At 35.0% G+C, this 16,133-nt stretch overlaps 1 protein-coding gene across 13 annotated transcripts in view; it reads left to right on the top strand.

Annotated features, from left to right (window-relative positions):
- The window catches only part of aspg (asparaginase homolog (S. cerevisiae)), a 37,424-nt gene that overhangs the window by 15,713 nt on the left and 5,578 nt on the right, over nt 1-16,133 (top strand). For 5 of the 13 annotated variants that reach the window (XM_073926843.1, XM_021467088.2, XM_021467089.2 and 2 more), the window contains 8 exon segments: nt 2,665-2,850; nt 3,034-3,147; nt 5,196-5,315; nt 6,289-6,384; nt 8,750-8,913; nt 10,857-10,943; nt 11,501-11,600; nt 12,468-12,533. In XM_073926843.1, the coding sequence (XP_073782944.1) occupies nt 2,665-2,850; nt 3,034-3,147; nt 5,196-5,315; nt 6,289-6,384; nt 8,750-8,913; nt 10,857-10,943; nt 11,501-11,600; nt 12,468-12,533 (933 nt within the window). 13 annotated transcript variants of the gene reach the window in all.

The following is a 16,133-nucleotide window of genomic DNA, read 5'->3' on the forward strand; positions in this document are numbered from 1 at the left end:
TTAGTAATTTTAACAATTTAATAGTTAGGCATTGGGATCAGAATGTAAAAATGCATTTCCTAAATAAGTAGTAATAATCAGTGTAATAATCAGTAATTGAATAATCAGTAATTGAATTGAATTGTTAGCAAAAACTACCAGATCTATTTTCAGTTGTCAGACACTCACATGAAAATATATTATAGTAATTTTTAGTAAATGCTATTGTGTTTTTTTAACCACACTGACTCCTCCAATAGAGATAGAGATGTTGTGCAATCAGTTAAAATGTTTCTAGAATTGTTTTTTATGTAAGTATGGGTGATATGTATTGCATATGTATTGTCCATGTGTTGTAAGATAAGTCGAGACAGTGCATCCGGAAAGTATTCATAGCACTTTACTTTTTACACATATTTTTTATGTTACAGCCTTATTCCACAGTGGATTAAATTAATTTCTACCCCATAATGACAATGTGAAAAAAGATTTTGGTAACACTTTACAATAAGGTTCATTAGTTAATGCATTTACTAACATGAACTAATCATGAACAACACTTGTACAGCAGTTATTAATCATAATTGAACATTTACTAATGCATTATTAACATCCAAGTCCATGCTTGTTAACATTAGTTAATGCACCATGAGTTAACATGATCTAACAATGAACTACTGTATTTTCATTAACTAATGTTAATTAGCATGAACTAATACAGAAGTAAATGTATTGTTCATTGTTTGTTCATGTTAGTAAATGCATTAATTAACATTAACTAATGAACCTTATTGTAAAGTGTGACCAAGATTTTTTGAAATTGTTGCAAATTTATAAAAAAAATAAAAAAGCTGAAAAATGACATGTACAGGAGTATTCACAGCCTTTGCTCAATACTTTGTTGATGCACCATTGGCAGCAATTACAGCCTCAATTATTTTTGAATATGATGCCACAAGCTTGACTCAACTGTCATTGGGGATTTTTGCCCATTCCTCCTTGCAGTACCTCTCAAGGTCTATCAGGTTGGATTGGAAGCGACTGTGTTCAGCCATTTTCAGATCTTTTCCAGATTCCGTCTGGTCACTCTACCATACAGGCCTGATTGGTGGATTGCTGCACAGATGGTTGTCCTTCTGTAAGGTTCTCCTCTCTCCACAGTAGAACGCAGGAGTTTAGATAGAGTGACTATCGGGTAATTGATCACCTCCCTGACTAAGGCCCTTCTCACTGATCACCCAGCTTAGATGGCTGGCCAGCTCTAAGAAGAGCCCTGTGATTTCAAACATGTTCCACTGACGAATGATGGAGGCCACTTTGCTCATTGGAATTTTTTGAGCAGCTGAATTTTTTCTGTTATCTTCCCCAGCCCTGTTCCTCAAGACAATCCTTTCTTGGAGGTCTGCAGACAGCTCCCTTGTCTTCTTGCTTGATGTCCGCCATGAATACTTTCCGGATGCACTGTATATAGTTTGATTTATTATGTGTTACCAGACAGGCAAAGTAATTGCTGTTTCTTGGCGACCTTCCACCTCCTCCAGCACCAGCTGTATAGATAAATGCATTAACTTTAGGGCTAAAACAACTAATCAATAAAATCAATAATTACTGATTATGAAAATCATTGTCAATGAATTAAATTATTAGTTAGCTGGAATGGGTGTAAAATAAAATGAATCGGAATGGCCGAGAGCAAACAGGCACAGTAACAGTGGGTAAAACATGTTCGACCCTCTAAGCCAAGGGAGCATTTTATATAAAATTCATTGATGAATGTTGTAACCTGTAAACTTTTTCAGGTCGATTTATTTTGTCAGGCAGCAGATTTTATTTATATAAAAGACAGTTAGCAATAGAAAAGAAGAGTTGATTAATAAAGTTCAGTTCAAACTATTCTGAAGTTAGGGTTTTAAAATAAAATGAGCAGTTCACTGTATTTATTTGCCTCATGTTTTAACAATCATGCAGAAAAATGTGAAAAATTCAAATTTATAATTATCAGCTAATACATATGCCTTTAAATCTAATGTTATCGTATATCGGTTTTAAAATGTTCTGTATAAATGCATCCCTACCACATATATACATGGAAATGTGTAGATAGTGCTTATTTATTTTATTTCGTTGGTTAATAAAGTGTTCATGTACCAAATACTGCTTCAAAACATCTTTATTTGATCTTGTTTAATTTCAGAAAGAATTGTGCGCTCCACGAGAAGCTGCTGCTGTAACTGATGCCAATCTCAAAATGCTGGTTACTGAAATATAACTACTGTTTATATCATGGATGGCCAAACTTGGTCCTGGAGGGCCGGTGTCCTGGAGAGTTTAGCGCAAACCCTAATCAAACACATCTGAACCAGCTAATCAAACTAGATATACTAGAAAAATCTGTGCAGGTGTGTTGAAGCAAGTTGGAGCTGAACTGAGCAGGACACCGGCCCTCTAGGACCGAGTTTGGACACCCCTGGTTTATATTAATAACACCCACCCAGTGTGTGACTTTAATTCAGTATAAACCAAGCAAACAAACAAAATTGTGCCCTTTAATTTATTTCTAATCCAATTAATCTAAAAAATAATCAGCCAATTTATCCATTATGAAAATAATCCTTAGTTGCAGCCCTAGTAAACATTACCTTCAAGAAGTGTCAGATGTTTAAATTAGATCTGTTCTGTCATCAGGTCAGAGCCTTTTTGCAGCCTCCTATGGACGGGATAGTATTGGAGACTTACGGCAGTGGTAACGCCCCCGATAACCGCGCTGACCTGCTGGATGAGATCCGTAAGGCGACTCAGAGAGGACTCATCATGATTAACTGCACCCAGTGTCTCAGGGGCTCGGTCACGACCTCGTATGCCACGGGACAGGTATGGTACAGCATGGATGTTTTCCTTTGCAAAGCTTCATGTTGGTGGACAATACTATGATCCAGTTACTATGACCATTTATGTGAAGCTGCTTTGACACAATCTACATTGTAAAAGTGCTATACAAATAAAGCTGAATTGAATTGAATTACTATGATGTAATCCTTTAATATTTCCTTTCAGGCTCTGAGTGATGCCGGTTTGGTCGCTGGGTGTGATATGACCCCAGAAGCTGCTCTTTCAAAACTGTCCTATGTGCTGGCAAAACAGAATCTCAGTATAGAAGAGAAAAAGAAGGTGTGTATGTAATATAATGTATAAAATACAGTTTTAAAATAAGTATTAAAGGGGACCTATTATGCAAAAATCACTGTTATAAGGTGTTTAAACACAGCTGTGTGGCAGGAGTCAGTGAATATAACCAGATTCTAATGGGAAAAATGTATTACATTTTTATTTTTTATAGTCACATCAAATTAAACCAGTCTGCAGAAACACTTTGATTGACATTCCCCCTTTGTACATGTCATCAGAGGGCGGGAAGCCCCGCCCATTAGTGATGATCTCTCCCTCATTAGCATAATACCTTAGTCTTGTTTTTTAATCTGCCACTATGCTGATACATAGACATTTGTAGCCCTGCCCACTTTTGAAAAGATCACAGTCTCATTTGAATTTAAAGTGACAGTCACCAAAATGGCACAATTAGGCTCAAAGGCTAAAAGGGGCAGTTTCACAGAGTTATAAAACATTATTTGTGAGCTAATTTGAGCTGATACGTTGTTCAACTTTCTTGTAGTGTTGTCACAATACTGGAATTTCGCTACCAATCACTACCGAAATTTTTAAAACTCCATTTCCCGCTAACATTAGAGCGCTGTTGAGTGCGTTCCTAAACACGAAGATAAGTCGATTCATCAGCGGATCACTCGAATGTCAGCTTATAGACAGACCAGCTGATGTGTACAAATGCAGATATACAATGTTTTTAAAATGTTTAAGAACGCACTCAACAGTGCCTAAACATTAGCAGGAAATGGACGTTTTTAAAATTTCAGTACTGATTGGTATCAAAATTCAGCATCGTGACAACACTACTTTCTTGTAAACAACATAAATAGAAAAGTTACTGTTGAATTTTTATGAATTACTTTTGAATTTTGTAGCATCCCTGCTTTTATTGTATTGAGATATAGCTTTAGAGAGCAGAAGAAACTTTAAAAAAGTCTTTTAACTGGTAGTGTAAAAGATAAAATATGTTAATAATCTAATTTACAATTGATTCGGTAAAGTTTTAGACATAATACTCTATGTATTTTTTGTTTGTGCCGTATACTTTCATGAAAAAATATAAGAAATGCAATGTGGTGTAACCAATACTGCTCTACAAGGGCAAGGTGCTGTAATTACACAAACACTAAAACTGAGAATGGTGTCTTTAAGGTTTTTATACAAGCCAGTGAAAAACATGTTGGTGATAGTGCTATGTTTTCTCTGTAATGGGAGACGGTTGAACCACTTTTTCTTTGTTGTAAAAAATTGTTCTAAGAACAGTCAATTATGGTTCCACATTTAATTTCCACATGAAACTGTTCTCAGCAGGGAAATCTAGATGGTTAGATAACCCCGGTAAGTCATGGTGGACTGGTAGAGAGAGTGTGTGTGTGTGTGGGTGTGCCTGCGTGCGTGCGTGCGTTTATTTATTTTTTGTTATTCAACATAATAATTATCAATAAAACAGAAACATCTAATCATTCACATCACTATTTACATTACCAAACCAAAGGTTGACAAGTTTCCAAGCTCCATTATCAGCAACACTGTGGAAAAGGAAACCGTATTCAGAATATAATGGTTAATCAAAGAGAGCCGTATGAAAAACTTTTTGAAAAGTTGAAAAGGAGCTTCTGTCATAAGACAGAATCGATGTTACAAAACTCATATTAAACCTTAACTCAATTTTGACCAAATGTGTAGTTTTTGTGCTTTTACTTTAGATGGCAGAATAAATAAACAGTTTTTATTTACATTTTTGAAGTGTAAATTTAAACATCTATTTGACTCCCTGACCTTGACACACAGGGTGTTCTGTAGATATTATACACACAATCAAACATCAAAGCTGTCTTGAAACTATTGAACAACACCCATTAAGACAATTTTGAAAACGTTTTCTATCCACTTTAAATAAATCTACTTATCTTTCTGTCTGTACATTAGTTGTAACACATTAGTTATAGCACATGAATTTGATTTGCCAGGCAATATTTTTTGTCTCAACTTCTTAGTAAGTTTTTATTAAGAACTACATAAAACGTTAATTAAAGTTGTTGTTTGTTCATAAGATGCTGAGTCACAACCTGCGTGGTGAAATGATTGCTGACGTAGGTGGAGCAAAGCTTTCTCTCAGCGACAGTCGCTTCATTCAGGTCATCGCCAAGTCCCTCAGCATCAGCTGTAAAGAGGTACAGTAATATGACCTGCGCTTTCACTGTTTCTAACATTATTGTGGGCATAAAATGCTATAGGAGGGTGTGATGTTGACAAAATCCTGATTTATTTTTAATATACACAGTTGAAATCCGAATTATTAGCCCCCTTTTAAATTTTTTCTATTTGAAATATTTCCCAAATGATGTTTAACAGAGCAAGTAAATTTTCACAGTATGTCTGATAATATTTTTTTCTTCTAGAGAAAGTCTTATTTGTTTTATTTCGGCAAGAATAGAAGCAGTTTTGAATTTTTTAAAAGCCATTTTAAAGACAAAATTATTAGCCCCTTTAAGCTATTTTTTTCCGATTGTCTACGGAACAAACCATTGTTATACAATATCTTGCCTAATTACCCTAACCTGCCTAGTTAACCTAATTAACCTAGTTAAGCCTTTAAATGTCACTATATATATATATATATATATATATATATATATATATATATATATATATATATATATATATATATATATATATATATATTTATATATATATATATATATATATATATATATATATATATATATATATATATATATATATATATATATATATATATATATATATATATTTATATATATTTATTTATTTTTTTTCATTATTTTATAAGGATTTGCATTTATTATATTACAATACATATTGGATTCATTGCTCAATATTTAAAGAAGTGTTAGCTGGCCCTCTACCTCCCCAGCACCACCTTTGTAATTCTGACAGGGAATTTATGATTGTTATTGGATGAATATCATACATGTTTTCAGTAGGATGTCTGTGCTTATTCAGTGTACAGATGAAGTCCACAATAACATGTCCGCTAAGATTGTCATATCCATTAACATGCTATTCAGAGAATTCCTAAAAAAGCTTTTCATAGCTCTAGATAATATCATCACATTAAGTAGCGGTAGAAGTTGTGATAAACTATATTATTATGGATGTCCACAGGAGCTTGAAGCCATTCGAGATGCACTAACACCCACTCTAGTCTGTGTTGCGGCTAAGATCGGAGACATTGATGCTTTAGAGGCCATCAGGGAAATGGTAAGATATTTTTAACTTTCTGGACTCCCATTATGAAGGACACATGAGTGTGTGAAATATGTCAATGTCTTATATAATTTTCTGATATATTAAATTATATCTTGATAAAAAAAAAAATAGTTTAATATTTGTATTGAGAATATGATTAAAATATTGAATAAGAAAACAATTTTTGCAGTGTGCATGAATGAATGATTTAAACATAGCTTGCACTTTAAAAATGAAGAGGAGAGTAAAAAAAAACTTTTGCAGAAGAAGTTTGCAAAAGAAAACCTGCTCCTGACCAGGTTAGTTTCATAAAGTAAGTTAGCATGGTGACTGACTCAGAGTACAGTTCTTTTAGACATGAGCTTAACTTACTCCACTTTCCCAGATTTAACATACCTCACATTTTGAAATGGAAAACTCAAAGTTTCCCTCATTTTAGGGTTAACATACTCAGAGTTAATTTAACCTGCTTACTCAGGGTCCGCAGGGTCTTGAAAAGTCTTAAATTTCAAAAACAAAATGTTAGGTCTTAAAAAGGCAGCTTACATTCACTGAAATATTTCTAAATCATTTTAAATCGGTCTTAATTTTACTTTGCCTATGTAAACTTACTTTTATTGCAAATGGATACAATTGACATAATCTGTTTTCAACATTAAATTAATTAATCAGGGAAAGAAAACAAAAAATTACACAAATTCTTATGATAATAACAGAGCAAAGTATGCCTTTACATGGAAAAACTAATTACAGATGAAAGGGGAGCGGACATAATGCTTATAAGTAGGCATCTGATCTGATCCTCCTTCCTATTCTCATGTCATTCCATACCTCCGAGACTTTCGTTCGTCTTTGGAACACAAATTAAGATATTATAGATTAAATTGTAAGCTCTCTCACAGACAGTAGCAGTCCCAAAATGTGTTTCATTCATTTTCTTGTCGGCTTAGTCCCTTTATTAATCCGGGGTCGCCACAGCGGAATGAACCGCCAACTTATCCAGCAAGTTTTTATGCAGCGGATGCCCTTCCAGCCGCAACCCATCTCTGGGTTCTCCCAACACTTATACACTACGGAAAATTTAGTCTACCCAATTCACCTGTACCGCTGTGGGGGAAACCGGCGCACCCGGAGGAAACCCACGCGAAGGCAGGAAGAACATACAAACTCCACACAGAAACGCTAACTGAGCCAAGGTTCAACGCAGCGACCTTCTTGCTGTGAGGTGACAGCACTACCTACTGCGCCACTGCCTCGCCCAAACGCGTTTCAAGTTAACTTTATTTATATAGTACATTTAAAACATTCTTTTATTCATTCATTCATTCATTCATTTCTTGTCGGCTTAGTCCCTTTATTAATCCGGGGTCGCCACAGCGAAATGAACCGCCAAACCGCTGAACTTATTCAGCAAGTTTTTACGCAGCGGATGCCCTTCCAGCCACAACCCATCTCTGGGAAAACATTTAAAACAGTGCTATATAAATAAACAAGACTGATAAAAAAACATTAAAAAACTAGAGATACAAAATAGAGATAGAAGATAAAAATAGAAACACAAATAAGACATGAAACAGGCAAAATAAGCAGTTACATTCTGCATTTATTGAAGGCTAGCAATTAGAGTTTTAGATGCCATTTAAAAGAGGATTAAAAGTGGAATATTACATGCTAAGTGTCCTTGTTTAAAGTTTAGAAAAGTTCAAGTGCACACCCTAATTTTACCAGGAAGAGAAGACACTGACAAGCAAATTCATTTTTATTGCTTTTTTTTGTGCTTTTTTCTTGGTGCACAATGATTCATACGACTACAGTTAAACCATTGAGGTCATATTTTGATAATGGTTTCTTTTCAGGACTGCAAAAAAGCATCTGGTAATTCCAAATCCAATCAAAGTCATGATTATTTATATAGGACTTCAATAATAATATTAAAAAAGCGGTTACATTGTACAATATTACAGGTTGCATTGGCAATGTACTTACTAACATGAACTAACAACTATCAATACACGATTGTACATGTATTCTTAAAATCCAAATTCATGCTTATATCATGCCTTGTGAGTTAACACGAACTAGCAATGAACAACTTTAACATAAACAAACATGAATAAATACTGTAATTAATGTATCATTCCTTGTTTGTTCACTTTAGTAAATACATTAACTAATAAAACCCTTATTGTAAAGTGTTACCAAAAAAAGACATTACATTATATCCGTGTTTTTTTTTTTTCAATTAGAGTTACACCTTGACTTCTACTATAAAGCAGCTTGTTTATTATATTTATATGATCCAAGATTATGAAAACAAAGTAAAAAGTGCTAAATGAAGTGTAGCAAGACATGTTCTGATTGCCCTCTTTCTCTGCAGGGCACTGACTTGAGCATGGCGGATTACGACGGGCGTACTCCTCTCCACATCGCCGCATGCGAAGGCCATCTGAAGGTGGTGGAGTATCTGCTGGGTAAAGGAGCCACTGTCTATGCTAAAGATCGCTTTGGCCATACACCTCTGCGCAATGCTGTTCGCTTCAGGCAAGACTAATTGAAGCCTTTGAATACATTTTGGGGCCAGACATTGCATAAAGTGTCAGCTATGAGTTTTATTATTACATCTTAAAGGCATAGTTCACCCAAAACTGAAAATTCTGACATCATTTACTCGCCCATCGCAAACCTGTTTTGTTGCTTTCTTCTTTTGAACACAAAAGATGATGATGTTTCTGGTTTTGTGGTCCGGGGTTGCATTTTAAAATGTATTTGACAGCTTAAAGGCTGTTCATCTAAAGTTCATCTAAAAATTATAATTTAGGCTGCATTTAGGCCGCATTTACACTGCACTGTTCAACTGACTCAATTCCGATTTTTTTTTTTTTTCTCCCATGTGGCACAGATCGGATATGGCCCATGTACGTGTAAGCAGGAACAAATCATATGGATTCCAATTTACTTAAATCAGATTCAGGCCTTGTTCATATGTGGAAATTTATCCAATATGAATCGGATCTGGGGCGAGGCAGTGGCGCAGTAGGTAGTGCTGTCGCCTCACAGCAAGAAGGTCGCTGGGTCGCTGGTTCGAACCTCGGCTTAGTTGGCGTTTCTGTGTGGAGTTTGCATGTTCTCCCTGCCTTCACGTGGGTTTCCTCCTGGTGTTCCGGTTTCCCCCACAGTCCAAAGACATGCCGTATAGGTGAATTGGATAGGCTAAATTGATGTTAAATTGATGTTTCCCAGAGATGGGTTGCGGCTGGAAGGGCATCCGCTGCGTAAAAAACTTGCTGGATGAGTTGGCGGTTCATTCCGCTGTGGCGACTCCGGATTAAAGGGACTAAGCTGACAAGAAAATGAATGAATGAATGAATGAATGAATGAATGAATGAATGAATGAATGAATGAATGAATGAATGAATCGGATCTGTACTCTCATGTTTGCAGTGTAAGCAGGTAGATCGTATTTTCTCCTGTCAATGTGAGTCGCATGTCAATAAAAACCATATCGAATGACGTCAATTCTGACACTTTCTTTTCAGAACAGACTTCAGCAGAGTCCCAAACCCTAAATCTCATACATGAGGACTTAAACAGCTTTTATATTGTCATATAGCACAGGTATTTAAGCATGTTAATGAGAGCGAGAAAGAGCAATGTCTGCCACGTAACCAATAGAAACTAATATAAAACTAGTGCATAGCTAAATCACGTGCATAAAGCACGCCGTGAACATTACATTAAGATGCCTAAAGGTTTAAAAAAGCCTATATACCAAAAAAAAAATGGACAAATGAGAACATTTCTGTCATAAACTATAGTAAAACAGCTTATCAAAAGCTGTGAACATAATACATACAGGAATAAAAGAAAGAGAACTCTTTAATTATCAGCTGTTGGTCAGCGCCCGCTCTTTTTTTTTTTCCTGCTCACTGCGCCTTTGCCGTTTGCTGTTCAAATGCAGACGATTGGATATGAGTCACTTTTAAAAGATGATGTAAGCAGGTCAGCAAAAAAATCGGATACAGTCACAAAATTGGAATTGACCATCAAGATCTGCAGTGTAAATGCAGCCTAACTCACCCTTTACCTGTTTCAAATCAGTTTCTTTTTTGTTAAACACAAAAAAGGTTATTTTGAAAAAGGCCATTGGCTTTCATTGTATTTGTTTCTCCTACTATGCATGTCAATGGTTAACCGGGTTTTAAGCTTTCTTCAAAATATCATCATTAGCATTCAACAGAGGAAAAAAAACCCATAAAGGTTTGGAAACACTTGAAGCTGAGTGAAAAGTAAGTCAATTTTCATTTTAGGGTGAACTATCCCTTCAATTATCATTTTAAGAGAACAACTGGTATCAAATAAAATGTTTTTGAATATCAATATTATTCAAGGTATCATATCGTAGTTGGAAATTGCAGTATTGTGACGACACTGCGGTAAAATCAATTAAACATAGGAAGTGACTGTGCATTTTTGTATATCTGTAGGCATAAAGATGTTGTGAAGCTGCTGAGGAAGACTGGAGCTCATTTTTCCAGGGAGGAAATGGCAGATACTGGAACAGAGCTGTGCAGGTTAATTTTCATTCACACGTTTTTCCCAAACTCTTCTTCTCTTATTGCTTTTATTTATTCTTCAGCCATTTAGCAAATCCTGCTAACATGCTGTATGTTAGCAAAATACTTCAACTTAAAAAAAATGTGTTATCATCTAGCTACAGCATGTTGTACTGTACACAGTTGTGCTGTTATTGACAGCAGGGGTAACATGTTACCAACTTGTTAAAACACACTAGCGACTTGTCCTAACAGGCAGATGATGTTAATCTATGCTGTAAACAACTTGCTGAAACATGCTATAAATATTTTAGCAAAGTGTCTGTCTGTCTGTCTGTCTGTCTGTCTGTCTGTCTGTCTGTCTGTCTGTCTATCTATCTATCTATCTATCTATCTATCTATCTATCTATCTATCTATCTATCTATCTATTTCTCTCTCAGGCTGTCTCAAGAGCACATTGATCTAAAGCTCAAAGGAAGTGTGGTCATAACAGAACTGGTCATCTTCGCATTGTGAATCTCCCATGACAGGGTTGTCGATTATCCATTAAGAGGATCTAATGTGTGTTTTACAGTCTTGCGGCCGCTGGTGACTTGGAAGGATTGGAGATTTGGCAGTTAGCTGGGGTTGATTTGACCATGACCAGTTATGATGGGCAAACACCCATTGAAGTGGTGAGTTAACAAGACGTTTTTTGTTATCTTGGATTAGGCAAAAATAAAATCCAACTTTTCATTTTTTTTGTAGTCAATCACAAAAAAGTATATACAGTGGTCAACATTTGAAGTGGATAAAAACACCCTTAGACTTAGACTTAGACTTAGAAAACTTTATTGATCCCGCAGGAAATCGCTTACGTAATGACTGCCATAACACACAAACACAGAAACACAAAAACACAAGACAGAATAAATAAATTAGTGAAATAAGTCACATAAATCCAACCAATATATAGAAGGAAACAGCCACAATACATAAATACACAAACTATTATATAAGATATTACACTTAAAAGAATCAGTGGTAACTAATACTATTAAGTCATATATCAAGTAATGAAAATAATATTAACCAAAACCAATAACATTACACATAAAACAATTGCACATAAAATATTTCAAGTAATAAAGTGATACAACACTCATTTAAAAAACAATGATATTGCACTAAAAATATACAGTGCAAATCTACACGCTAAAACCCGTAATAAGTAAATATACTGCACGAGCAGCAAGGCATTGCATAGATTACTGTAAGGGTAAGTGACTGAGGGAGACGTTATGAAGTCTGATAGCAGTGGGAAGGAAGGATTTTCTGTGGCGTTCAGTGGAACACTTTAAGCTGGTAAGTCTGTGACTAAAGGTACTTCTCAGCTCGTCAACCACATTATGAAGAGGATGATCTACATTGTACATAATTGACCGAAGTCTGCACAATGTTCTCCTTTCAGCCACTTCATCAAAGTTGTCCGAAAACTATTAAACAGAACCTTGCAAAAGTATTCCTGTAAAGTTGAATGAATGTACTTCTGTCTCCTTTAGGCAAGAGCCACTGGATGTGTGGAGTCTGTTGAGTTCTTAAAACAGGCAGCTCTGTACCAAACTCAGGTATGGAACATATCACTCGTTTCTATATATCAATTTATTTAAAAATAGTAAATTGCCTATATTTGCATAAGGCCCATTCACACTGAGCATGTTTTTTTTTTTGTGATGAGAGGTGGCTATTTTGAATGGTTTTGGCCCTGCGCACCTCACGTTTTAACCGTCTACTGTTTCTAGTGTTTTTGCCAATACGCTCTGTGCGCCTGCTGTGGAAAAAAACGTCAGTTGAGTCTTTTTCAATCCTAAACAAAATGAAAGCAAAGTTTTCATCGAGGTTTACTGTAGGGGTTGTGTTGACGCTATTTGACTTTCGATCTGGAGCTGACAAATTGTGAATATTATATAAATAAAATGAATAAAAAATTGAACAATATTACTAAAAAGCAGCAGGCCTGGAAACTAGTGATTCTGGCATTGGAGATGACAGGTAAGCATCACATCATAAAGTTCCTCTCAGCATTTCATCGTCAACAAAAAAAGGTAATGCGGTGCACGTCACATTATCAGAACAAACACGCATGTGATCGACCCCGAAAAAGTCTCCCAAAACTTAAAGGTATATTTTGCTCAAAAATGAAAATGCTCATTGATGATCATTTACTTGAATACTTTTTCCAATCCTGTATGAGCTTCTTCCACTGAACACAAAAGAAGAAACTTAGAAATATTGTTGTGGACCCAACTGTTGATGGTAACCATTAGCTTGTTTGGTATGACAAATGTATTCTCTGATAAGTCAGGATTGGAACAAGTGGAGGGTGAGTTCTCACGTTGGTTAGAATGCTTTACTGATACTATTATCAAATTTATGAATACATTTTTAAATGTATGTAAACAATAATAAACCTTAATATTACAAATAAATATGTAACCTCTTTTACATAAACAGTGAAAAAAAAAATAAAACTGTACAAAAGCATACACTTACAGTAATGTAGATATTCCATTTTACCTGGCTACACACACACACACACAGTCAATTTTTTAGACATTTAGAAAAGTGAACTTTTTAGACATTTGGGATCTGATGTTTTTTTAAATATCTGTACCTTTTTGAACCATTTTTATTCAAGCTTTAGCACAGAGTGATTTATTTGAAACGTTTTGTGGCATGGTAGACTTTTAGAAGTGCATGTCTTCTATTAAAGATGCATGCTAATGAATATGATGTTTAAAATATACAGTATGCATTTATTTACATAGCATATGCGTTACTCAGTGATGTAGTAGTTAGTTATACATGTCAATTCCCCACAAGAAATAGATCAACACACAGTTGAAGTCAGAATTATTAGTCCCCCTTTTAATTTTTTTTTTCTTTTTTAAATGCTTCGCAAATGATGTTTAACAGAGCAAGGAAATTTTCACAGTATGTTTGATAATATTTTTTCTTCTGGAAAAAGTCTTATTTGTTTTATTTAGAATAAACACCCTTTTAAGTTAAAAATTATTAGCCCCTTTAAGCTTTTTTTTTTCCCGATCGTCTACAAAACAAACCATCACTATAAAATAACTTGCCTAATTATTCTAAGCTGCCTAGTTAACCTAATTAACCTAGTTAAGCCTTTAAATGTCACTTTAAGCTGTAGCTTTTAACTGTCTTGGAAAATATCTACTCAAATATTATAAAATTATTTACTGTCATCATGGCAAAGATAAAATAAATCAGTTATTGGAAATGAGTTAGTAAAACTATTATGTTTAGAAATGTTTGAACAAATCTTCTCTACGTAAAAAGAAATTGGGCAAAAAATAAACGGAGGGCGAATAATCCAGGGGGGCTAATAATTCTTACTTCAACTGTATATCGCTCTTTCCACAGATTTGTGAGATGATAAAATTATAGATATTCTGTACATAAAACAATACAAATGTGTATTTCAGGATAATTAAGCATATATTCACTGAACTCTTCACTTTTCAGCATCAGGCAGATGAGGGTAATGAGGTAAAAACTGTTTAAGCTATTTTACTCTTTAGAGTAAAATTGAAACATGTCTATCATTATTTCGTTTTACATATCTGTATATATGATCACACAGAATCTTTATTTTAAAAAATGTGCATGTTTGAGAGTTATTTAAAAGTGCATGTCTCAGTGTGTGTATGGCGAGTTGATCTCCTATGGAAAAATAATAATAGTTCATCCATATAGTCATTTCTTTTCGGGTATGTTTACATGACAGTGATGCTAAAAACAAATGTGAAAGTCTTTAAAAAGTTGTGACATTGTCTAAATGATACCTGTTGACATTCAGAGCCTCATCAAACATCTTGCGCAATAAGGCACAAGACGTATTTGGCGTGATTTGTTGCCTTTTTCAGACCAGCGCAACAGTAATTTTCACATTTTGTGCCACGTTGTTTAAATAGCAAATACATTACATACTTTGTGGACTCATGGGTGTTTCGGTGTAGAAAGTTTGTTTTGTGTGTAAAGGCGCATTGTTGGCTGAAAGATTCCCAAAATAGCAACACGTGAAATACACGTGTAATGATCGCCATTGACCAACTAAAAGCTGGTCTTAAGTCCAGCACAGAGCATGTAAGTTATGCGCCTATGCAGGTCCAAAATACGTACACATTGCTTAATACACACAGGATGTACAGAAATACACAAATATCTTTACACATAAAAAAAAAAAAAAAAAGGATTAAAATTTCAATTTTTTTTTCTACGGAAATTGTCATATCAAATATATTATAATCTCTATAATTCATGACAATTTGCATTTGTATAATGTTATTGTTATTAGCAGTATTATTTATTATAGGCACATTTACATTTGTTTTATAAAAATAAGTTCAGATTTGTCCACCTGTCAGGTTTTAGAGACATATGCATCACCATATGGGGCATAAGAACAGGACGTGTGTTTGGCTATAACTCAGTTTTTAGACCAAACTCTGTTATTATTGTTCATTTATTCATTTGCTGGAAATTAGAACTGAATTTATGAATATTTTTGAAACAAATCTTTGCGCTTATCAAACTAAATTAAATATGTAGGCTAATGGATGTCTTCAGTGAAGTGTGTACAACACCGTTTCCTTATCCAGAAAAGTAAAGGAGTAAAGTAAAGAGTAAAAGTAAAGTAAAGAGAAAGTAAAGAGGCCGAATGGAGAAGGCTCATTCTTTATCCTCGCTGCAGATCGTCTGTTTAACTGTTTTCTCGCTAGTGAAGCGTTCAGCTTTTCTACAAAGTCCATCATGTAAACAGGAAATGTGCCATGGCATGACGCAACTGACTACTAAAGGGAATAGATGTGACTCTGATTAGTTTAATGTATGTTACGCTCAAAACACATTCATAGTTCATTAGGAGGCAACAGGGCCACACCAGTAAAATCTCACAGTCTTTTCCAGTTTGTGAGGGACGCGGCTGAGGCACTTAGCAGCACCACTATCGCTGCTGTCACCTGAAAGCAACTGGGAGCTGAGAGCAGATCTTGATCATCAGCTAAAGTTCCCACAGCAAATAGCTATGATCTCCCTCAGATATTTTGCTCTGGTTGACTGTCGTAAAAACATGTATCATGGTCAAACTAACTCTGCCATGGGAAGACGGTCTGGAGGCTGCGTTTGAGAGGAAGAAAGAAAGA

The sequence above is a fragment of the Danio rerio genome, chromosome 17 (assembly GCF_049306965.1).
Source record: "Danio rerio strain Tuebingen ecotype United States chromosome 17, GRCz12tu, whole genome shotgun sequence".
In the NCBI taxonomy this organism is placed as follows: domain Eukaryota; kingdom Metazoa; phylum Chordata; class Actinopteri; order Cypriniformes; family Danionidae; genus Danio; species Danio rerio.